This window comes from Trachurus japonicus, chromosome 6, assembly GCF_045865225.1.
Source record: "Trachurus japonicus isolate A0001 chromosome 6, Traja_1.0".
NCBI lineage: Eukaryota > Metazoa > Chordata > Actinopteri > Carangiformes > Carangidae > Trachurus > Trachurus japonicus.
Window position 1 is genome coordinate 38,420,732 of NC_140912.1, and position 24,324 is coordinate 38,445,055.

The 24,324-nt window shown below is 45.3% G+C and overlaps 1 protein-coding gene and 1 pseudogene across 1 annotated transcript in view; one reads left to right on the forward strand and one right to left on the reverse strand.

Moving 5' to 3' along the window:
• The first annotated feature begins 4,531 nt into the window (after window positions 1–4,531).
• nox5 (NADPH oxidase, EF-hand calcium binding domain 5) overlaps window positions 4,532–24,324 on the forward strand; it is a 28,443-nt gene continuing 8,650 nt past the window's right edge. Inside the window, exons 1-9 of the mRNA XM_085780665.1 lie at window positions 4,532–4,665; window positions 6,054–6,204; window positions 7,539–7,749; window positions 11,231–11,468; window positions 20,618–20,771; window positions 20,869–21,041; window positions 22,340–22,522; window positions 22,680–22,812; window positions 23,222–23,364. Coding sequence (XP_085636791.1) covers window positions 4,546–4,665; window positions 6,054–6,204; window positions 7,539–7,749; window positions 11,231–11,468; window positions 20,618–20,771; window positions 20,869–21,041; window positions 22,340–22,522; window positions 22,680–22,812; window positions 23,222–23,364 — 1,506 coding nt within the window. The 5' untranslated portion in view covers window positions 4,532–4,545. The remainder of the gene's footprint in view (window positions 4,666–6,053; window positions 6,205–7,538; window positions 7,750–11,230; window positions 11,469–20,617; window positions 20,772–20,868; window positions 21,042–22,339; window positions 22,523–22,679; window positions 22,813–23,221; window positions 23,365–24,324) is intronic.
• Window positions 13,893–15,065, reverse strand: LOC146986674 (general transcription factor II-I repeat domain-containing protein 2A pseudogene; annotated as a pseudogene).

A 24,324-nucleotide genomic window follows, 5' to 3' on the forward strand; every position in this document is an offset into this window, starting at 1 on the left:
GTAGCTAAATGCATGTTGCAAAACAAAAAACATTTACACTGTAGCACTTCTCTCCTTCCCTTTCTTTCACCCTCCTCCTTCCCTCTCCACATCCATGTCATCCCCTTTTCCTTCCTTCTTTTTTTCTGCCCAGTTCTTCCCTCCCTCCCTCCCTCATCCTTTCTTCCTTCACCCTGTCGTCTCTCATCTTCTCCTCTTGCAAAACAAAAAACCTGTGCATTTACAGTAGCACTTGTACATAGTACTGTAAAAAAAAAAAAAAAAAAAGAAGTACAAAAACCAGAAATCTTGTGCATTTAGTACTTGTATACAGTAAGCCTACGTAAAAATAAAGTACAAAAATATAGAAATGAGAAGTGCACAACTCAGCCACAGCATCATTTCTCTGTACTGGACCAGGCCACAGGACTTCATCCTGAACTAGCTACAGTAGATGTTCCCTCACATCAGTGGACACAAGTGTGATCAGATTGAGTTGTTGTGTTCAACCGGTGAAACTTGTGCTTTACTTGTGTTTGACTTTTGCCACCTGTGCTCAGCATTTTGCAACACAGGTGCATCACAATGAAAATGTGTTGGTAAGTTGTGTCTAAACAGGTGAAAAGTGCTGATGGTTTTGCCAAAAGAGACTGATTCAATCAGTGGGTTCAGACAACAGGGTTTAGTGTTTTAGCAACTGAGAAAAACTGTAGTGGGGTCAGTGCAGTGGTATAATATCTATATCTATCACTCTGGTTGTCACGTCTCATCACTGCTGCTGCTGCTGTGTAGGTGGGGGAGGGGGGAGGGGCTCAGTGGGAGGGGTGTGTGTGTGTGTGTGTGTGTGGTGGTCAGCTGCAGCTGACACGGTGGTGGTGAACAGACGGAGACGTGGACGCTGAGCAGAGAGGACGGAGACGCTGCAGCAGGTAACTACATCAACTCTTTACTCTGTTCACTCACCTGCAGCTTCTACAGGTGAGAGGGGGGGGGGGGTGCTGTTAAAAGCTTCAGTCTTTTAAAGGGATAGTTCAACAACAGTTATTTTAGAGGGAAATACAGAGACTGCTTGGTGAAAAACTGTCCCCTCCTCCAGGCCCGGCCCCTGGTATAAACCCTCTATGTGGTTGTTCAGGGCCACAGCCGTTAGGTGGGGGGCCACATGATCAGAAAGGTACCGGGGTTTATCAAGTCATTTAAACATCCTGAGGTCTGCACGTGCAGCTATGAGCTTTATATGTAATGTGAAGTCAATATTCAGCTTCTTTTATCTCACATTTGAGACATTTGGTGAAAATAGAACGGCAGAATGACAACATTTGTGCTCTAAAAGCAATCTGACAAAATGTCATTTTAGACTTGTTTTCTACACTTATCTATTGATGTTTGACTGTTGATGAAAAACTGTCCCTGAAGGCAACACGCATCAGAGGTTTTGCATGAATTTCCCTCTAAAACAACTCTGTGTGGTAACGTTGTGTTATTATCTCATAGCGTGGTGAATGTGCAGCTCACAACTTGTCCACCAGAGCGTTGTGGAGTTGTTGGATTGTGTATTTGATGAGTTGATGATGAGGGAAACCAAGAAATCCCATAATGAGCCTCCGTAGCGTAGCTCTGAGCAGCTCACGGCTCTGCTCCGCCGTTCTAAAAACAGCTTGCACCGACAATTAAAGGACAATTCCGGGCGAATTCAACTCAGGGGTGTATTTTCATATCATTTTAGGTCTAAAAGAATGAATCTGAAGATTTTCAGTTTAATCGCTCCTGTTTTGCGGTAGTTGTGTCTGTCCCCGCGTCGTCACGGCAGCAATGAATGGGAGTGGATGTAAGTTCTGCTGTTTAGGCTGTTTCCATCCCTCAAAGCCACAGACAGCGTCAGATGGAGACTCAAACATGCACCCAGAAGTTTATTTACTTCAAGCAAGCCGACATGTTTGTAAAACTAGATCTAATTCAAAGTCTCCCGGAGTCTCGCGCGAGACCCAAGTTGCAGTGTTGGTGTGTTCAGGTGCAGTGGGAGCTACCGCTTGTGTCATAAACACAGGAATATCAACTCTTTACTTGCTTGAAGTGTACATTTTTTTCCACAGACAGCGTCAGATGGCTACTCAAAGATGCACCGAGAAGTTTTTTTTACTTGAAGCAAGTAAAGAGTTGATATTCCTGTGTTTATGACACAAGCGGTAGCTTTTCCCACTGCTCCTGAACACACCGCGCACGGCAACTGGGTCTCGCGCGAGACTCCGGGAGACTTTGAATTAGATCTAGTTTTACAAACATGTCGGCTTGTTGAAGTAAATAAACTTCTGGGTGCATGTTTGAGTCTCCATCTGACGCTGTCTGTGGCTTTGAGGGATGGAAACAGCCTAAACAGCAGAACTTACATCCACTCCCATTCATTGCTGCCGTGGCGACGCGGGGACAGACGCAACTACCGCAAAACAGGAGACATTAAACTGAAAACCTTCAGATTCATTCTTTTAGACCTAAAATGATATGAAAATACACCCCAGAGTTGAATTCGCCCGGAATTGTCCTTTAAAGGTAACGAACCTACTGCTATGACTATAGGGATTATGGGCAATGGGACAATTTGACTAAATGTTGAACTATCCCTTTAAATGCCCAAAATACACACAAGCAAAACCCACTGGTGTTGGTTTGTGCATCTCTCTTCTTCACTGAGTGAGTGGTTGGTGCTGATGTTGTTGTGTGGAGGACGACGCTGTAGACGATAGATAGATGACAGCTCTGTTTATGATGGACGGGCTGGAAGGAGAAGTGAGCTGCAGCTCTGAGATTAATAAAGTTTTCTGACTCTGAACCATGTGACTGAAAGTAATGACATCATGATGTGAACAGGTGAATGACACTGAAACCACAAACATGTCGGACCGGGACAAACTCTGCACTCAAAGGTCTTCACCTAGCTAAAACATTAAAACATTAGAAAGGACACAAAAACTATTTAAAGGGACAAGAAGGAGTTTCAGAAAGCAAAGTGTTTTCACTACATTTCCCATGAGCCTCAGCGCACACGGTGAAATTCTTGGACCGGCGCAAGACGGACGAAAGAGAAAACATTTAGCAAGAATGTTTTCATTCATCAAGAATGAAAGTTGGAGGTTGGAAGACGATAAGATACCGTCGTAGTTCTCACCATAAACGATGCCGACTAGCGATCCAGCGCCGTTATTCTCATGAAACCAAAACTAGGAAACGCTGGACGAGTCGACCACTAATAATAACAAAATAACCATAGAGACAAAACCATAGATTTATCTAAAATGGACCATTAACAAGTGGTAACGGAGATTCATCCACATTAATATCAGACTTTTTTAGAACCAAATAGAAACTCCTGGTTGTCCCTTTAAAAAAAGTAACATTTTAATGTGTTTTGACATTTAAATACATTTTAATCGATGTTTTACCGGTGACGGTGACGTGGTTCTGCGTGGTGCAGGTTGTTGTGTGACCTCAGACGACTGATTCTCAGAGAAGTCGAGAAGATTTAGTTTCTATGACTTCCCAGAGTGGGAGGAGCTCCGACATGAGGCGGCGTTCAAACACACTTAACCTCAAGTAGGAGGTTGGAAAGACCTATTTCAACATTTCAACATTGTTTTTATTCACACACACACACACAACGTACTTTGTGTGAATCAGGTCTCCCATTGAAGCTATGGAAAGTAGGGGTGGGAGAAAAAATCGATTCACATAAATATCGCAATATCTTTTTTGACGATTTTTAAATCGATTTTTTTTTCCAAAAATCGAATTTTTTTTTTTTAATTTTCTTGTTTTTTCTTTTCTTTTTTTAAATATTGTGCAATGTGCATTTGTTCGCCTTTTTTACATCCAGAGAGTCCAGGTTTTGAAAAGGGTTTAAGTTCACTTTATAACGGAGTATGTTAATTTATAGGCTCCTACAGTATTTGTGTGCAGATAAATGTTAAAAATGCTAAAGACTAAAAATCGAGAGAATCGGCAATATCGTAGAATCACAATTTAAATCGAATCGCCATCCAAAAAATCGTAGAAAAATCGAATCGGGAGAAAAGCATATCGTCACCAGCCCTAATGGAAAGCTTATTGGGGGAGCCTGGATACATACAACACAGAACAATACTGCACATACAAAACTAACAATACAGCACATTAAACATTAACAGACATTAGGCAACATGGACCCCTTGCGTAACAACAGAAGCTTTTTCAAAACATGTAAATATGAAAACAGTTGGCAATTAGATTTACATTCAATTTACTGTGTATCAGATGCTCTGTGGTTGCAGCTTATACACCTATATATAAATCAAGCAATTTAATTTTTAGCTTTTTCTTGAAAATGGAGATGGACGTCTCCACCTTCAAGCTCTCATCTAGCTCGTTCCAGAGCTGCGTTCCGTCTCGAACGCAGCACAATTAACAGACTGATGATGATGATGATGATGATGATGATGATGATGATGGTGATGATGATGATGATGATGATGATGATGATGATGATGATGATGGTGATGATGGTGATGATGACCGTGTGTCCTCAGAGCCGTGACCATGAGTCTGGACGAGGACGCGCGCTGGCTGGAGTGGGTCACCAGGCAGTTTGAGAGCATCGCTGGAGACGACAAGGAGATCGACCTGGACGAGTTCAAGACGGCTCTGAAGGTCAAAGAGGTGACAACCAGCTGCTGACCTCTGACCTTTAACCTCTAAAGGGATACGCCAACATTTTTTTACGTGTCTTACCTCACTCCCGAGTCCATGACCAGCAGATAGACACCATCCTTTCCACTGTGCGTGCAGTAACCATGGAGATAGAGCCGTATCGCCCGTAATTACACTTCCAGTGTTTGAGCTAAGCTAATTAGCGACTTTAGGTGGAGGCAGGCTAACACTACCTATACACTTCCAGTGTTTGAGCTAAGCTAATTAGCGACTTTAGGTGGGAGGCAGGCTAACACTACCCATACACTTCCAGTGTTTGAGCTAAGCTAATTAGCGACTTTAGGTGGAGGCAGGCTAACACTACCTATACACTTCCAGCGTTTGAGCTAAGCTAATTAGTGACTTTAGGTGGAGGCAGGCTAACACTACCTATACACTTCCAGTGTTTGAGCTAAGCTAATTAGCGACTTTAGGTGGAGGCAGGCTAACACTACCCATACACTTCCAGCGTTTGAGCTAAGCTAATTAGTGACTTTAGGTGGAGGCAGGCTAACACTACCTATACACTTCCAGCGTTTGAGCTAAGCTAATTAGCGACTTTAGGTGGAGGCAGGCTAACACTACCTATACACTTCCAGCGTTTGAGCTAAGCTAATTTGCGACTTTAGGTGGAGGCAGGCTAACACTACCCATACACTTCCAGCATTTGAGCTAAGCTAATTAGCGACTTTAGGTGGAGGCAGGCTAACACTAACTATACACTTCCAGCGTTTGAGCTAAGCTAATTAGCGACTTTAGGTGGAGGCAGGCTAACACTACCCATACACTTCCAGCGTTTGAGCTAAGCTAATTAGCGACTTTAGGTGGAGGTAGGCTAACACTACCTATACACTTCCAGCGTTTGAGCTAAGCTAATTAGCGACTTTAGGTGGAGGCAGGCTAACACTACCTATACACTTCCAGCGTTTGAGCTAAGCTAATTAGCGACTTTAGGTGGAGGTAGGCTAACACTACCTATACACTTCCAGCGTTTGAGCTAAGCTAATTAGCGACTTTAGGTGGAGGCAGGCTAACACTACCCATACACTTCCAGTGTTTGAGCTAAGCTAATTAGCGACTTTAGGTGGAGGTAGGCTAACACTACCTATACACTTCCAGTGTTTGAGCTAAGCTAATTAGCGACTTTAGGTGGGAGGCAGGCTAACACTACCTATACACTTCCAGTGTTTGAGCTAAGCTAATTACGGACGATACGGCTCTATCTCCATGGTTACTGCACGCACAGTGGAAAGGATGGTGTCTATCTGCTGGTCATGGACTCGGGAGTGAGGCAAGACACGAAAAAAAAAATGTTGGCATATCCCTTTAACCTCTGACCTCTGTGTGTCTCTGCTCAGTCTTTCTTCGCTGAGCGTTTCTTCGCCCTGTTCGACTCGGACGGCAGCAGCTCCATCAGCCTGGACGAGCTGCTGGAGGCTCTGGACCTGCTGATCCACGGCAACGAGACCGACAAGCTGCGCTTCCTGTTCCAGGTGTACGACGTGGACGGTAACACACACACACACACACACACACACACACACACACACACACACACACACACACACACACCTGCCTGTATCAGTTACGGCCCTTTCACACTGGGGACGTGACGAAAAACCAAATTGCACATCAAAACCATTCACACTGGCGGCGACAATTATAAACCAAAGTTTCGCTTTGCTGCTTAGGCTGTTTCCATCCCTCAAAGCCACAGACAGCGTCAGATGGAGACTCAAACATGCACCCAGAAGTTTATTTACTTCAACAAGCCGACATGTTTGTAAAACTAGATCTAATTCAAAGTCTGGCGGAGTCGAGACCCAAGTTGACGCTCGGTGTGTTCAGGTGCAGTGGGAAGCTCCCGTTGGTGTCAGAAACACAGGAATATCAACTCTGGACTTGAAGCTTGAAGTAAATAAACTTCTGGCTGCATGTTTGAGTCTCCATCTGACGCTGTCTGTGGCTTTGAGGGATGGAAACAGCCTAAGCAGCAGAACTTCAATCCGCTCCCATTCATCGTTGCCGTGGCGACGCGGGGACAGACACAACTACCGCAAAACAGGAGACATTAAACTGAACATCTTCAGATTCCTTCTGTTAGACCTAAAATGTTAGGAACATACAGCCCCGAGTTGAATTTGCCCGGAATTGTCCTTTAACTCCGTTTAGTACCGTAGATGAGTAACGTTTATTCGCAGGCGAAAGCTCAGAAAAATCGACATCAGTGCAAAAAAAAAAAAAAGATGTTGTTATCGCCGCGTAACATTCACAGTCTGTGTGAGAAGACTGGTGAAAAATATTAACGTGTGAATTAGTGAATTGAATTTTGAATTGAAATTTGTTTATTTCAGTCATACAACACCAATATCAAAATCAACCATTTTGTGTGAACAGTTTAGCCAGCACATATAATACACAATTGCAACCATACACACACACACAACAAAAAAGAAAATATCGTACAGTGACCGAAAAGGGAATAGGCTGAAGCCCGAGGCTTATATCTGCCTCCTTTACACTCTATGAAGTTAAATTACCTAGAATGTCAACAGTCCAAAATAATAAGATGAAAGTAATCATTACTGTATTTTATAATTTTTCATTATTTCACATTTCAAGGCTTTCTTAAAACTCAACAAAGAACTACATGTCTTCAACTCATCACTGAGCTTATTCCACATTTTAACTCCTGAGACTGAAACATATTTGAATTTTGAAGACGACTTCAGCACCGTCCTCAGTTCGTCGGGGCACAAAAAAACCATCCAGATGTGAAATGGCATTTGTTCAGGTGTTGCTAGGTTACCGGTTGCTAGGTTACCCCCCCCCCGTGTCCTCAGGCAGCGGCTCCATCGACCCCGACGAGCTGCGGACGGTGCTGAAGTCGTGTCTGCGTGAGAGCGCCATCTCTCTGCCGGAGGAGAAGCTGGACGACCTGACGCTGGCCCTGTTCGAGTCCGCAGACAAGGACAACAGCGGCGCCATCACCTTCGAGGAGCTGAAGGCCGAGCTGGAGACCTTCCCCGAGGTCATGGAGAACCTCACCATCAGGTCTGACAGTAGTACTATGATACTCTGTATACTCAGTATAAATACTGCAGTATTCCCAGTAGGCCTACAACTAAACTATCTAACTAAAGTAAATGTCAATGGTTCTCAGAGTGGGAGGGTTGACAGGGTTCAAGGGGCTCCACTACTTTTTATTGACATTTTACCACTTTTCCTCGAATTTTTTCAAGAAATTTTAGTTTCTTCTCAATTTTTCTGTTCTACGTTTTGCTATTTTTTTTTAAAGAAATGTTACCCCTTTTTGTATTATTGTTTGCCACCCCCCCCCTTTTTTTGAGAAATGTTACCACATTTTTCTAGAATTGTTTGAAAACTTTTACCACTTTTCCAAGAATTCTTTAGTAATTTTACCAGTTTCTTCTCAATTTTTTACTACTTACTATATAGACCACTTCGGCGTCGACGTCACAGTGACGTACTGGTGGCAGAAAAATACCGGAAGTAAGCAACAAATACACGTCCTGACCATAGGTCCTGACATACAGCTCAACTTTAAAAAGCAGCAGCTGCTTGGCTGCAGCACGACCCTAAGCTGTGATGATGAGCCACATTAGAGGGTGAATTTTATTTAATTTTCGTAATCGCGGTGCAGAACAGTGAGTTTGGAGCTGACGAAAGGAGAGAAAAAAGAGAGTCGTGCCGCGGCGAGACCGGTGAAATGCTGATTAGAGGAGTGATCAGTGGTGACCGCCACGCTGACGGACCCGGTGGAAATTGGGGTGATACAACGACTGCTGAGGAGGAACTATAAAGAACTCAGCTGTGATTTAAACTAGGACCTAAACCGAGTGGAGTAGAGCCGAGCTGTAACTGTGTAGTGGAGAAGCGGCAACACACGCGCCATCGTCCCCTCAGATGGCTGCATCTCTAGGTCACTGGTGTGTGAGTGTGAGAGAAATAAAAGCTCTGACTTGCTTGGGCAGACGTTGTTTGGTGTCACCCGCTGATTTGCACATGTAGGCTACAATATCTAGACCCCGAATATAAGACGACCCGTCCTTTACAACTTTTTTCAACGGAAAAAATACTCTTATCAGTCAGTGTATAAACTATATGTAGGGTGACATCAGGTAAATTGGGCCATCAGGTAAAATGAGCCAGTTAAGGTTTGAGCCTCCTAGCTTTTTAAGTTTTTGCAGGCAATGGCTGTAAATGATTTCAAATTGTTGCTACAACTGTACTTGACAAAAAACAATTGATTTGAGTCTCTGGTTGCTGTTGTGGGTGGGACAATGCTTTATATCCAGCCTGCTGAGGAGAAGTGTGCCAAAAGTGGCCTGGCAAACAAATTTCACTTGAAACTGATAAGGTTGATAACTCCGTAAAAAAACAGATCTACAATAAAAAATGTGATTTATAATACATATTGTGATTCCCCCCATTGGATAGAATGCAAAATTCTTGCTAAGCTTACTTATTTTTAATTTAAATGCATTTTTTGTGGGTGGCTCAATTTACCTTAATGCATCATGGTAAATTGAGCCATGCATTTCAGCTAAAATGGGCCACATACAAAACACAGTCTCACACTGAAGTTACACAGAAATTGAGGGTGCAAAACATGTTCAAAGTTAGATATATATCCAAGGTTGGTCAGTGCCACTCATGGTGCCATTAGCACTGTGGGGGAAAAAATGGCATCTATAATGCCACACACACACACATACACACACAGTAAAAGAGCCTATAACATAGTCAGTTAACAAAGAGCATAGCAACAACATGATCATGTAATTTTAAAATGCATTTTAAGATTAAAAAATGTCTTCAACCTCTTATGTATTCACTGTTAATGTTAAGTTTAGTGTTGTAGTTTAGTAGTAGTGTCAATTAATTATTAAAATTTAAATGATTTCTGCTAAAATTACTGTGTTGTTCTCTCTTGGCCCAATTTAACTGAACGGCTGGCCCATTTTACCTGAACCGTCATCGTACCTCGAGAGAGAATATCCCGATACTTTAACTCTCATAATTCCAAAATAATTATACTTTTTAATTTTTTTTTCACACAGAAACATTTAAGAGACCTATGTCGATTTTTAAAAATATCAATGGATTTCATGCATAGCGTTTTTGATGGTCTTATTAATCGTTTACCAAAAAGTGGCCCATTTTACCTGACTTCACCCTAGATATTGCGTGCATCGTTTAGGGATTTTTATTAAACATTTACTGTTTCATTCAGTGTAAACGTTAACACGTGTACACGTTCACCCTCTTATTCATTTATTTTGACATTCATTCATTCATTTTTACACACATCGGGTCATGAGCGGTGTCCCTAGCAACGGTCTGTGATATATAGCCTAACAACGGTCTGACTAATACAGAAATAACAGACATGGATCCGTTAAATAAACTGTAATATACAGCCATACAAGTAGGCTACAGTTTGCTGTCATACCGTAGTTGATGGACTTGTTGATGATCGCCCACGCAGCGTTTTGTGTCCCTAGGCAGTAGCCTACGTCGGTCCGTAACACACAACACACTCCGTTGCTAATCGTTAACTTAGCCTACTCAGGTATGACAACCTGTTTTCTGTTGACAAAACATTAAAATAATCAGAGAAGGCCTCTGTATGATTCATCTTCCTCTGATTTGATCGCTCTTGATGCCGCTTTCCACTGTTGACACCAGATCAGCTGTCACGTTCTGCCACCAGTGAAGCCCCGCCCACAACATACGTCATCAATGTTTATAAACATAGAAATGGTCTATACAATTTTTACTTTTTTTTTTTTTTTTTTTGAAATTTTACCACTTTTTCTGAGGAAATTTTACCAGATTCTTCAAAAAAAAAAAATTGTTTTTTTTTTGTGATAATTTTTACCACTTTTTTCTAGAAATGTTTCAACTTTTTTTGACAAATTGTACCACTTTTTTTCCAGAAATGTCTCTATAATCTTTCAAAAATGTAGCTAGGCCTAATTTAAAGGTACATTGATAGTTTGTGTATTTCTGGTGTGTTGTCCAATGGGGGTCCGTGGTCTAGTTTGTGTCAGTTTTGGGTCCTTGATATAAAACAGTTAGAGAAGCAGCGTCTATGTGATACAAGTATGAACAGTTTACCACCTAGAAAGCAGTTTACCCACTACAACACATTAGACTACACCGCTGGTTGCTAGGTAACAGCAGTTTACCCACTACAACACATTAGACTACACCGCTGGTTGCTAGGTAACAGCAGTTTACCCACTACAACACATTAGACTACACCGCTGGTTGCTAGGTAACAGCAGTTTACCCACTACAACACACTAGACTACACCGCTGGTTGCTAGGTAACAGCAGTTTACCCACTACAACACATTAGACTACACCGCTGGTTGCTAGGTAACAGCAGTTTACCCACTACAACACATTAGACTACACCGCTGGTTGCTAGGTAACAGCAGTTTACCCACTACAACACACTAGACTACACCACTTCATCATCATCATGTTGCCCCCCCCTCCCCAGTGCTGCCAACTGGCTGAAGCCCCCGGACGTGGACCAGAAGAAGCGCCAGACGCCGCGCTACCTGACCCGCGCCTACTGGCACAACAACAGCCGCAAGCTGCTGTTCCTGGTCCTGTACGCGCTGCTCAGCCTGCTGCTCTTCACCGCCGCCGTGCTGCAGCACCGGCACGGCGGCTTCTGGTTCATGGTGGCCAAGGGCTGCGGGCAATGCCTCAACTTCAACTGCACCTTCATTATGGTAGGGTCTCTAGTCTCTAGTCTCTAGTCCTTAGTCTCTAGTCTCTAGTCTCTGTGGGCAATGCCTCAACTTCAACTGCACCTTCATTATGGTATGGGCTCTAGTCTCTAGTCTCTAGTCTCTAGTCTCTAGTCTCTAGTCTCTAGTCTCTGTGGGCAATGCCTCAACTTCAACTGCACCTTCATTATGGTATGGGCTCTAGTCTCTAGTCTCTAGTCTCTAGTCTCTGTGGGCAATGCCTCAACTTCAACTGCACCTTCATCATGGTAGGGTCTCTAGTCTCTAGTCTCTAGTCTCTAGTCCCTAGTCCCTAGTCTCTAGTCTCTGTGGGCAATGCCTCAACTTCAACTGCACCTTCATTATGGTAGGGTCTCTAGTCTCTAGTCTCTAGTCTCTAGTCTCTAGTCTCTAGTCTCTGTGGGCAATGCCTCAACTTCAACTGCACCTTCATTATGGTAGGGTCTCTAGTCTCTAGTCTCTAGTCTCTAGTCTCTAGTCTCTAGTCTCTAGTCTCTAGTCTCTGTGGGCAATGCCTCAACTTCAACTGCACCTTCATCATGGTAGGGTCTCTAGTCTCTAGTCTCTAGTCTCTAGTCTCTAGTCTCTGTGGGCAATGCCTCAACTTCAACTGCACCTTCATCATGGTAGGGTCTCTAGTCCCTAGTCTCTAGTCTCTAGTCTCTAGTCTCTGTGGGCAATGCCTCAACTTCAACTGCACCTTCGTCATGGTAGGGTCTCTAGTCTCTAGTCTCTAGTCTCTGTGGGCAATGCCTCAACTTCAACTGCACGTTCGTCATGGTAGGGTCTCTAGTCTCTAGTCTCTAGTCTCTGTGGTCAGTGCCTCAACTTCAACTGCACCTTCGTTATGGTAGGGTCTCTAGTCTCTAGTCTCTAGTCTCTAGTCTCTAGTCTCTGTGGGCAATGCCTCAACTTCAACTGCACCTTCATTATGGTATGGGCTCTAGTCTCTAGTCTCTAGTCTCTAGTCTCTGTGGGCAATGCCTCAACTTCAACTGCACCTTCATCATGGTAGGGTCTCTAGTCTCTAGTCTCTAGTCTCTAGTCCCTAGTCCCTAGTCTCTAGTCTCTGTGGGCAATGCCTCAACTTCAACTGCACCTTCATTATGGTAGGGTCTCTAGTCTCTAGTCTCTAGTCTCTAGTCTCTAGTCTCTAGTCTCTGTGGGCAATGCCTCAACTTCAACTGCACCTTCATTATGGTAGGGTCTCTAGTCTCTAGTCTCTAGTCTCTAGTCTCTAGTCTCTAGTCTCTAGTCTCTAGTCTCTGTGGGCAATGCCTCAACTTCAACTGCACCTTCATCATGGTAGGGTCTCTAGTCTCTAGTCTCTAGTCTCTAGTCTCTAGTCTCTAGTCTCTGTGGGCAATGCCTCAACTTCAACTGCACCTTCATCATGGTAGGGTCTCTAGTCCCTAGTCTCTAGTCTCTAGTCTCTAGTCTCTGTGGGCAATGCCTCAACTTCAACTGCACCTTCGTCATGGTAGGGTCTCTAGTCTCTAGTCTCTAGTCTCTGTGGGCAATGCCTCAACTTCAACTGCACGTTCGTCATGGTAGGGTCTCTAGTCTCTAGTCTCTAGTCTCTGTGGTCAGTGCCTCAACTTCAACTGCACCTTCGTTATGGTAGGGTCTCTAGTCTCTAGTCTCTAGTCTCTGTGGGCAATGCCTCAACTTCAACTGCACCTTCGTTATGGTAGGGTCTCTAGTCTCTAGTCTCTAGTCTCTAGTCTCTGTGGGCAATGCCTCAACTTCAACTGCACCTTCATTATGGTAGGGTCTCTAGTCTCTAGTCTCTAGTCTCTAGTCTCTAGTCTCTGTGGGCAATGCCTCAACTTCAACTGCACCTTCGTTATGGTAGGGTCTCTAGTCTCTAGTCTCTAGTCTCTGTGGGCAATGCCTCAACTTCAACTGCACCTTCATTATGGTAGGGTCTCTAGTCCCTAGTCTCTAGTCTCTAGTCTCTAGTCTCTAGTCTCTAGTCTCTAGTCTCTAGTCTCTGTGGGCAATGCCTCAACTTCAACTGCACCTTCATCATGGTAGGGTCTCTAGTCTCTAGTCTCTAGTCTCTAGTCCAGGGGTGGGCAAACTTTTTGACTTGTGGGCCAGAATGGGCTCTAAAATTTGACAGAGGGGCCGGGCCAGGAGCATTTGGACACGCAATGCAATTTATCAAACCTGGGGATTGAAATGTATGAAAAACAGACACAATTGAAGGTGCAAATTTAAAGAAATTTACTGGAAAAACATCAATGGAATCACTTTCAACATTCAGAACATGTTATTACCCAACGAAAGAAAGGGGTCTTTAAATTGAGAGCATGTGCGACATGTTAATTAAGCTACTGTAACTGTACTGCTGTGCGTAAATGCGCAAGTTGCTATTTTTAACACAGTAGAGAAACTCACATTTCAGTGGGAACAATGTTGTTGTTCTCCTTTTTTTGCCAGTGCATCAAAGTCTGGAGTTAGTTTCGTTGTGGCGATTCTCAGAATAGATCTGAGGTGTTGGTCAGTTAACCGGGATCTGTGACGGGCTTTGTTGATGTTCATGACGCTGAAAGTCTGCTCACACACGTAAGTCGAGCCAAACAATGCCAGCATCTTCTGTGCCGTCCTCCGCAGGTTTGGAAATGTGGCTTCGTTAAGTGAAGCGTAAAAGTCATTCAGTTTAAGAGATTTGAATTTCTCTTTTGAGACGTTGTCAGACTGAAGATCGATCAGCTCCAGTTGCAGCTCATGCGTTGCTGTTTCGGGGTCTTGTGACAGGGGAGAGGACACCAGCTGAAGTGACTTGTCAATTTTTTCAAAATCAGTGAACCGACGGCAGAATTCTCTGTGCATGTCGTCCAGTGATTTGCAGTATTTCTTCACGTTTCGGGTGGCCTTCTGCGTGGACAGTGTGGGAAAATGAGTGAAAGATTTGTTTGACATTTGCCTGGAGAATAAAATCAGCTTGGATTTGAAGGCTCTTACATTTGTGTACATGTCGTGCACAAACTGATCCTTCCCCTGCAGCTTAATGTTCAGCTCATTCATGTGTGACAATATATCCACAGCAAACGCAAAGTCACAAAGCCAGTCCTCATTGCTCAGCTCAGGGAATCCGTCGGATTTCCCCATTTGCTCCAAAAACGACAGAATCTCGTCTTTGAGCTCCCACACTCGTTGGCACACTTTCCCCAAACTTAACCAGCGGACACGAGAGTGGTAAAGTAAGTCCTGGTGATCCGCATCGGTTTCCTCCAGGAACGTAATGAACTGGCGGTGATTAAGTCCCCTTGCTCGTATGAAGTTAACAAGTTTTACAACTGGATCCACGACATGATCAAGCTGCAATACAGACTTACATAGAGCTTCTTGATGAATGATACAGTGAAGAAAAATGACATCCTGGTCAGGGTTTTCTTCTTGCACTTTATCGTGGATTCTTTTCAGCAGCCCGACGTTTTTTCCGGTTAAATTTGGCGATCCATCCGTGGTGACACCGGCAAGTTTACTCAAAGGCAGCTTCATTCTCTCGATGACAGCAGACACCTGTTCATACAAGTCCTCTCCTCGCGTTTTCCCCTTCAGCGATTCCATGCTCAAAAGCTCCTCCGTTATCTCAAAACTGTCATTTATCCCTCGGATAAAAATGAGGAGCTGAGCAGTGTCTTTCACGTCGTTGCTTTCGTCCAGTGCTAGTGAATAAAACTTAAAGGACTCCGCCTTTTTGTTTAACTCGCTGACAATATCTTCGTCAATCAGTTCCACACGGCGAATTACTGTCCTGCGTGATAAGCTGATTTTTTCAAACTTGCCTTTGCTTTCCGGACACAAGAGATCTGCTGCCTCTACCATGCATTCTTTCAAAAACTCGCCTTCGGAGAAAGGTTTGCTAGCCTTTGCTAACTTGAATGCCAGCAAAAAACTTGCCTTGGTACTTGACTCTTGAATCGCAGTTTGTCGGTGAAAAAAATTCTGCTGAGTCTGTAAATTAGCTACCAACCTCTGAGCAGTAGCCTCCCGTTCTTGTGTCGACTGCTTGTTAGCGTAGTTAGCATGCTTTGTGGCAAAGTGACGGCTGATATTGTACTCTTTGAAAACTGCAACCGTTTCTTGGCATATAAGACATACAGCCGTTGATCGGACATCAGTAAAAAAATATTTTGTTGTCCATTCCTTTTTAAACACTCGGCACTCAGTGTCCACTTTTCTTTTCTTTGGTCCGCTCATTTTTACAGAAGGGGGAAAATGGCAGCTGGAAAGTTGCACTCCAACCTTTGACTCCAACAAAGGTCAATGTGTCTCTAGTCTAGACTAGTGCGCTATCTATCGGGGAAACGAGGGTATTGCAGGGGAAAGGGAAATGAATGAGGTTTTTACACATCCATGGGATTTTACTATAATTTGGACAAGTTCGGCGGGCCGGATTAAAAAGCCTAACGGGCCGTATATGGCCCGGGGGCCGTAGTTTGCCCATGTCTGCTCTAGTCCCTAGTCTCTAGTCTCTAGTCTCTAGTCTCTGTGGGCAATGCCTCAACTTCAACTGCACCTTCATTATGGTAGGGTCTCTAGTCTCTAGTCTCTAGTCTCTAGTCTCTAGTCTCTAGTCTCTACTGTCTAGTCTCTAGTCTCTAGTCTCTAGTCTCTAGTCTCTAGTCTCTGTGGGCAATGCCTCAACTTCAACTGCACCTTCATTATGGTATGGGCTCTAGTCTCTACTGTCTAGTCTCTAGTCTCTAGTCTCTGTGGGCAATGCCTCAACTTCAACTGCACCTTCATTATGGTATGGGCTCTAGTCTCTAGTCTCTAGTCTCTGTGGGCAATGCCTCAACTTCAACTGCACCTTCATTATGGTATGGTCTCTAGTCTCTAGTCTCTAGTCTCTAGTCTCTGTGGGCAATGCCTCAACTTCAACTGCACCTTCATTATGGTATGGTCTCTAGTCTCTAGTCTCTAGTCTCTAGTCTCTAGTCTCTAGTCCCTAGTCTCTAGTCTCTAGTCTCTACTGTCTAGTCTCTGTGGGCAATGCCTCAACTTCAACTGCACCTTCGTTATGGTATGGGCTCTAGTCTCTAGTCTCTAGTCTCTGTGGGCAATGCCTCAACTTCAACTGCACCTTCATTATGGTAGGGTCTCTAGTCTCTAGTCTCTAGTCTCTAGTCTCTACTGTCTAGTCTCTGTGGCCAGTGCCTCAACTTCAACTGCACCTTCGTCATGGTAGGGTCTCTAGTCTCTAGTCTCTAGTCCCTAGTCCCTAGTCTCTAGTCTCTGTGGGCAATGCCTCAACTTCAACTGCACCTTCGTTATGGTAGGGTCTCTAGTCTCTAGTCTCTAGTCTCTAGTCTCTACTGTCTAGTCTCTGTGGCCAGTGCCTCAACTTCAACTGCACCTTCGTCATGGTAGGGTCTCTAGTCTCTAGTCTCTAGTCTCTAGTCCCTAGTCTCTAGTCTCTAGTCTCTAGTCTCTAGTCTCTAGTCTCTAGTCTCTGTGGGCAATGTCTCAACTTCAACTGCACCTTCGTTATGGTAGGGTCTCTAGTCTCTAGTCTCTAGTCTCTGTGGGCAATGCCTCAACTTCAACTGCACCTTCATTATGGTATGGGCTCTAGGCTCTAGTCTCTAGTCTCTAGTCCCTAGTCTATACTGTCTAGTCTCTAGTCTCTAGTCTCTGTGGGCAATGCCTCAACTTCAACTGCACCTTCATTATGGTATGGGCTCTAGTCTCTAGTCTCTAGTCTCTGTGGGCAATGCCTCAACTTCAACTGCACCTTCATTATGGTATGGTCTCTAGTCTCTAGTCTCTAGTCTCTAGTCCCTAGTCTCTAGTCTCTAGTCTCTACTGTCTAGTCTCTGTGGGCAATGCCTCAACTTCAACTGCACCTTCGTTATGGTATGGGCTCTAGTCTCTAGTCTCTAGTCTCTGTGGGCAATGCCTCAACTTCAACTGCACCTTCATTATGGTAGGGTCTCTAGTCTCTAGTCTCTAGTCTCTAGTCTCTACTGTCTAGTCTCTGTGGGCAATGCCTCAACTTCAACTGCACCTTCGTTATGGTATGGGCTCTAGTCTCTAGTCTCTAGTCTCTAGTCTCTGTGGGCAATGCCTCAACTTCAACTGCACCTTCGTTATGGTATGGGCTCTAGTCTCTAGTCCCTAGTCTCTAGTCTCTAGTCTCTAGTCTCTAGTCTCTAGTCTCTAGTCTCTAGTCTCTGTGGGCAATGTCTAAACTTCAACTGCACCTTCGTTATGGTAGGGTCTCTAGTCTCGAGTCTCTAGTCTCTGTGGGCAATGCCTCAACTTCAACTGCACCTTCATTATGGTAGGGTCTCTAGTCTCTAGTCTCTGTGGGCAATGCCTCAACTTCAACTGCACCTTCATTATGGTATGGGCTCTAGGCTCTAGTCTCTAGTCCCTAGTCTCTAGTCTCTAGTCTCTACTGTCTAGTCTCTAGTCTCTAGTCTCTAGTCTCTAGTCTCTGTGGGCAATGCCTCAACTTCAACTGCACCTTCGTTATGGTAGAGTCTCTAGTCTCTAGTCCCTAGTCTCTAGTCTCTAGTCTCTAGTCTCTGTAGGCAATGCCTCAACTTCAACTGCACCTTCGTTATGGTAGGGTCTCTAGTCTCTAGTCTCTAGTCTCTAGTTTCTAGTCTCTAGTCTCTGTGGCCAATGCCTCAACTTCAACTGCACCTTCGTTATGGTAGGGTCTCTAGTCTCTAGTCTCTAGTCTCTAGTCCCTAGTCTCTGTGGGCAATGCCTCAACTTCAACTGCACCTTCATTATGGTAGGGTCTCTAGTCTCTAGTCTCTAGTCTCTAGTCTCTAGTCTCTAGTCCCTAGTCTCTAGTCGCTGTGGGCAATGCCTCAACTTCAACTGCACCTTCATTATGGTAGGGTCTCTAGTCTCTAGTCTCTAGTCTCTAGTCTCTAGTCTCTAGTCCCTAGTCTCTAGTCGCTGTGGGCAATGCCTCAACTTCAACTGCGCCTTCGTTATGGTATGGGCTCTAGTCTCTAGTCTCTAGTCTCTAGTCCTTACTCTCTACTCTACCTGTACAGGTGTTGATGCTACGGCGCTGTCTGACGTGGCTGTGGGCCTCTAGTCTCTAGTCTCTAGTCTCTAGTCTCTAGTCTCTAGTCTCTAGTCCTTACTCTCTACTCTACCTGTGCAGGTGTTGATGCTGCAGCGCTGTCTGACGTGGCTGCGTGCCTCTAGTCTCTAGTCTCTAGCCTCTAGTCTCTAGTCCTTACTCTCTACTCTACCTGTGCAGGTGTTGATGCTGCGGTGCTGTCTGACGTGGCTTCGGGCCTCTAGTCTCTAGTCTCTAGCCTCTAGTCTCTAGTCTCTAGTCCTTACTCTCTACTCTACCTGTACAGGTGTTGATGCTGCGGCGCTGTCTGACGTGGCTTCGGGCCTCTAGTCTCTAGTCTCTAGTCTCTAGTCCTTACTCTCTACTCTACCTGTGCAGGTGTTGATGCTGCGGCGCTGTCTGACGTGGCTGCGGGCCTCTAGTCTCTAGTCCTTACTCTCTACTCTACCTGTACAGGTGTTGATGCTGCGGCGCTGTCTGACGTGGCTGCGGGCCTCTAGTCCCTAGCCTCTAGTCTCTAGTCTCTAGTCTCTAGTCTCTAGTCCTTACTCTCTGCTCTACCTGTACAGGTGTTGATGCTGCGGCGCTGTCTGACGTGGCTGCGGGCCTCTAGTCTCTAGTCTCTAGTCTCTAGTCTCTAGTCCTTACTCTCTACTCTACCTGTACAGGTGTTGATGCTGCGGCGCTGTCTGACGTGGCTGCGTGCCTCTAGTCCCTAGCCTCTAGTCTCTAGTCTCTAGTCTCTAGTCCTTACTCTCTGCTCTACCTGTACAGGTGTTGATGCTGCGGTGCTGTCTGACGTGGCTTCGGGCCTCTAGTCTCTAGTCTCTAGTCTCTAGTCTCTAGTCTCTAGTCTCTAGTCCTTACTCTCTACTCTACCTGTACAGGTGTTGATGCTGCGGTGCTGTCTGACGTGGCTGCGTGCCTCTAGTCTCTAGTCTCTAGTCTCTAGTCTCTAGTCCTTACTCTCTACTCTACCTGTACAGGTGTTGATGCTGCGGCGCTGTCTGACGTGGCTTCGGGCCTCTAGTCTCTAGTCTCTAGTCTCTAGTCCTTACTCTCTGCTCTACCTGTGCAGGTGTTGATGCTGCGGCGCTGTCTGACGTGGCTGCGTGCCTCTAGTCTCTAGTCTCTAGTCTCTAGTCTCTAGTCCTTACTCTCTACTCTACCTGTACAGGTGTTGATGCTGCGCCGCTGTCTGACGTGGCTGCGGGCCTCTAGTCTCTAGTCTCTAGTCTCTAGTCCTTACTCTCTGCTCTACCTGTACAGGTGTTGATGCTGCGGCGCTGTCTGACGTGGCTGCGGGCCTCTAGTCTCTAGTCTCTAGTCTCTAGTCCTTACTCTCTACTCTACCTGTGCAGGTGTTGATGCTGCGCCGCTGTCTGACGTGGCTGCGGGCCTCTAGTCTCTAGTCTCTAGTATCTAGTCTCTAGTCCTTACTCTCTACTCTACCTGTGCAGGTGTTGATGCTGCGGCGCTGTCTGACGTGGCTTCGGGCCTCTAGTCTCTAGTCTCTAGTCTGTAGTCTCTAGTCCTTACTCTCTGCTCTACCTGTACAGGTGTTGATGCTGCGGCGCTGTCTGACGTGGCTGCGGGCCTCTAGTCTCTAGTCTCTAGTCTCTAGTCCTTACTCTCTACTCTACCTGTACAGGTGTTGATGCTGCGGCGCTGTCTGACGTGGCTGCGGGCCTCTAGTCTCTAGTCTCTAGTCTCTAGTCCTTACTCTCTACTCTACCTGTACAGGTGTTGATGCTGCGGCGCTGTCTGACGTGGCTGCGGGCCTCTAGTCTCTAGTCTCTAGTCTGTAGTCTCTAGTCCTTACTCTCTGCTCTACCTGTGCAGGTGTTGATGCTGCGGCGCTGTCTGACGTGGCTGCGTGCCTCTAGTCTCTAGTCTCTAGTCTCTAGTCTCTAGTCTCTAGTCCTTACTCTCTACTCTACCTGTACAGGTGTTGATGCTGCGGCGCTGTCTGACGTGGCTTCGGGCCTCTAGTCTCTAGTCTCTAGTCTCTAGTCTCTAGTCTCTAGTCTCTAGTCTCTAGTCCTTACTCTCTACTCTACCTGTACAGGTGTTGATGCTGCGGCGCTGTCTGACGTGGCTTCGGGCCACCTGGGTGGTGAGGGTTTTGCCTCTGGACCAGAACATCCTGCTGCACCAGATCGTGGGCTACGCCGTGCTCTGCTACACGCTGGTCCACACCACCGCCCACGTCTTCAACTTCGGTACGGAGGAAGCTTCAGGTGCAGGTGCAGGTGCAGGTGCAGCTTCAGGTGCAGGTGTGTCCTCAGTCCTCACGTCCCCTGTCTGTCTGTCCCTCAGCGCGGCTGTCGGAGACCAGCGGCTTCAGCCTGTGGGAGTACCTGCTGACCACGCGGCCGGGCATCGGCTGGGTGAAGGGCTCGGCCTCGCTGACCGGCATCGTGCTGCAGGTCGTCATCAGCCTCATGGTGCTCTGCTCCAGCACCTTCGTCCGCCGCAGTGGACACTTTGAGGTGAGACACGGATTTACATGTTTATGCATATAAAAACAATACATTAAAGGGACAACCAGGAGTTTTGTTAAAGTGAAGTGTTTCCACACTACATTTATGAGCCTCCGCACCGTGAAATTCTTTGACCGGCGCAAGACAGACTCATGTTTTCATTCATCAAGAATTAAAGTCAGAGGTTGGAAGACGATCACATACCGTCGTAGTTCCCACCATAAACGGAGATTCGGCGGCGTTATTCTCATGACTCGCCACGAAACCGAAAGTAAAGAAACGCTGGTCGGCTCGCCCAGCATTTCCACCACCACTAATAATAACAAAATAACCATAGAGACAAAACCATAGATTTATCTAAAATGGACCATTAACAAGTGGTAACGGAGATTCATCCACATTAATATCAGACTTTTTTATAACCAAATAGAAACTCCTCGTTGTCCCTTTAGAGACAAAACATAACAACCAAACATACAAACCCAATTTAAGATATACCACATTCACAAATGGACATCCCATAAATCAAAGCCCCAAATAGGAACAAAAGCAACAACAACCAGGACAGTGTTAGCATTTTCATTTCCCTCACCACAAGTAGGAGAATCTGTAATATCTGGACTTTCCTCTTCCCCTGGAGTCAAACCCAGTTCATAATGTATAGAATGGGTTCAGGGGTCTTTTAATTTTCAAAATGTTTTGAATTTCTGGCCAAAATGGATTCAATATGGGGCAATAACCAAAAGATGTGATTGCTCCCCGATCTGTTTACATTTCCTCCAACATAGATCTGTAATATTTTTGTCATATTTTGAAGAACTGGAAGGTGTCTTGAAGTATCTCATTTTTAATTCCACACTGGACTGTGGTTGATTTTCTGACCCTGAGTCGTCTCCATGGTAACCTGGTCTTGTGACTGACAGGTGTCTGGCTCCCTCTGGTGTCTCAGCTCCGTCACTGCAGCACTGAACCCTGCTCACATGACTAGAGCTGCAACTAACCATTATTTTCATTATCGATTCATCTGTAGATTGTTTAAATGATTAATCGATTAGTTGTTTGGTCAATAAAATGTTTAAATACATCCGTCAGTGTTTCTCAAACCAGCAGACGACATCGTCCTCTAATGTCTTGTTTTGTCCACAAACCAAAGAGAGACTCAGTTTATTGTCATAAAGGAACAAAGAAACCAGAAATATTCACATTGAAGAAGCTGCAATCACAGAATCTGGAGCTTTTTTTCTACTCAAACTGATTATTAGATTATCAGAATAGTTGACGGTTAATGTTATTGTTGCATGGTGCAGGTGTTCTACTGGTCCCACCTGTCCTACGTGTGGGTCTGGTCTCTGCTCATGATCCACTGTGCCAACTTCTGGAAGTGGTTCGTGGTCCCGGGCGTTCTCTTCCTGCTGGAGAAGATCGTGGGCATCGCCGTGTCCCGGATCGGAGGCCTCTACGTCGTGGAGGTGAACCTGCTGCCGTCCAAGGTGAGAGGAACCAGGACCAGGACCTGAGCTTCACTGTGTTTCTTTTAGTTTAAAGAGCAACTAAACCCCTCAGTTTAGTCTAGTCACCGTGTTTCTTTGGTTGACGGTGCGAGGTGGTGATGTGGTCTCTGTGCTGTGATTGGTTCCCTGTGCTCAGGTGACTCACCTGGTCATCAGACGTCCTCAGTTCTTCCACTTCAAACCTGGAGACTACGTTTACATCAACATCCCCGTCATCGCCAAGTACGAGTGGCACCCGTTCACCATCAGCAGCGCCCCCGAGGAGTCAGGTAGGCTACGCTGAGCCTGAGTCTCACCTGAACCACACCTGAGTCTCACCTGAGTCTCACCTGAGCCTCGCCTGAAGGCCCTTTCACACCGTGGACGTAACGAATAAACGATACGAAATTGCGAAATATTCGGCGGCGAATATTTAGCATCAAAACCATTCACACCGGCGGCGACAGGAATATGCGACTGATGCGACAATTATATTCCAAAGTTTGGCTTTGCGACGGGTGGTTTTTCCATGGGAACAGAAATGACGACTCAAAAGAAAAATGCAGCGATTGTTTTGGTTTAGCTGCTGAATCAGAACAAAGCAAAACGGACCACAGGTCTGAACTCACTCTGAGTCTGTAGCTGGAGCTCAGCCCTCAGCCCAGGTGACCTCCGTGACCTCTGACCTCTGACCCTCAGACACCCTGTGGCTCCATGTGCGCTCCATGGGCCAGTGGACCAACCGGCTGTACGAGTACTTCAGACAACCAGAGAGTCCAACACCCAGTCCCAAGAGACTGGCCACCAGCCTGAAGAACCGCAGACAGCTGCAGAAGGCCCAGGTGCACACACACACACACACACACACACACATATATATATATTTAAGCAATATATCACTCCAGGTGGTCTCTGCTCATTCTACCACTCTAAGGGGCGTTGTTCCCCCTTAGAGTGGTAGAATGAGCAGAGACCACGGACTGGAGTGATATGTTGCTTTTATAAAACGGTTACCAATAATGACAATATGAAAGAGGAATACGCATCAATTTCATGTAGTTTTATTCCACCAGAAATACATATTATCCAATAAAAAGCTGTTCCCAGCTGTCCAGATGTTAGCTCCAAGTAGCTCTGTCACTGCTCAGTCCCCTCTACCATTGTTAACCCTCTGGAGGTCAAAGTTCACCTTCAACATGTCAGTTACACTACTTTACTACATTTTTAACATCGTAAAAACATCAACTGTCTGTTGCTACGGACTGCAACAGTCCGTTGTCATGGATACATGACAACAACTTCCATTCATACCAGTCATACGTGCCTGAGGCGGAGTGATAGCCTACGCTGTGATAAGGCTTTAGAATAGTAGCCGTGGTAACTGCTCATTATACCACGGCTAACAACCAATCAGATCGCCGGATTTCACCTTTACGTTTTATAAATATATATATATATAATACAATATAATATAATATAATAATATGAATGTGTGTAATGTTAAAATCTTCTTCATGTTGGAGAGTGTGTTAATGTGTCTGAACAAAGTGCAGCTCCAGCAGAGTGACGTCGGTCTAAATGTGTTACAAGTGTTTCAACTTCCAAAACCGGCCACTAGGGGGCGACACTGCAGATGAACAACAATGATAAACACACTCAGTTTCATAAATAGTTGTGACATCAGAGGTTTTGGGTCTGGGAGTGCGTTGGAGGGAAAACATGGGAGCATCAGAAATGTCCTAATCTTTCCACGTGTCCTGATGTTGTGGTGTGTTATCATATAAATGTACTGATTTGTCATG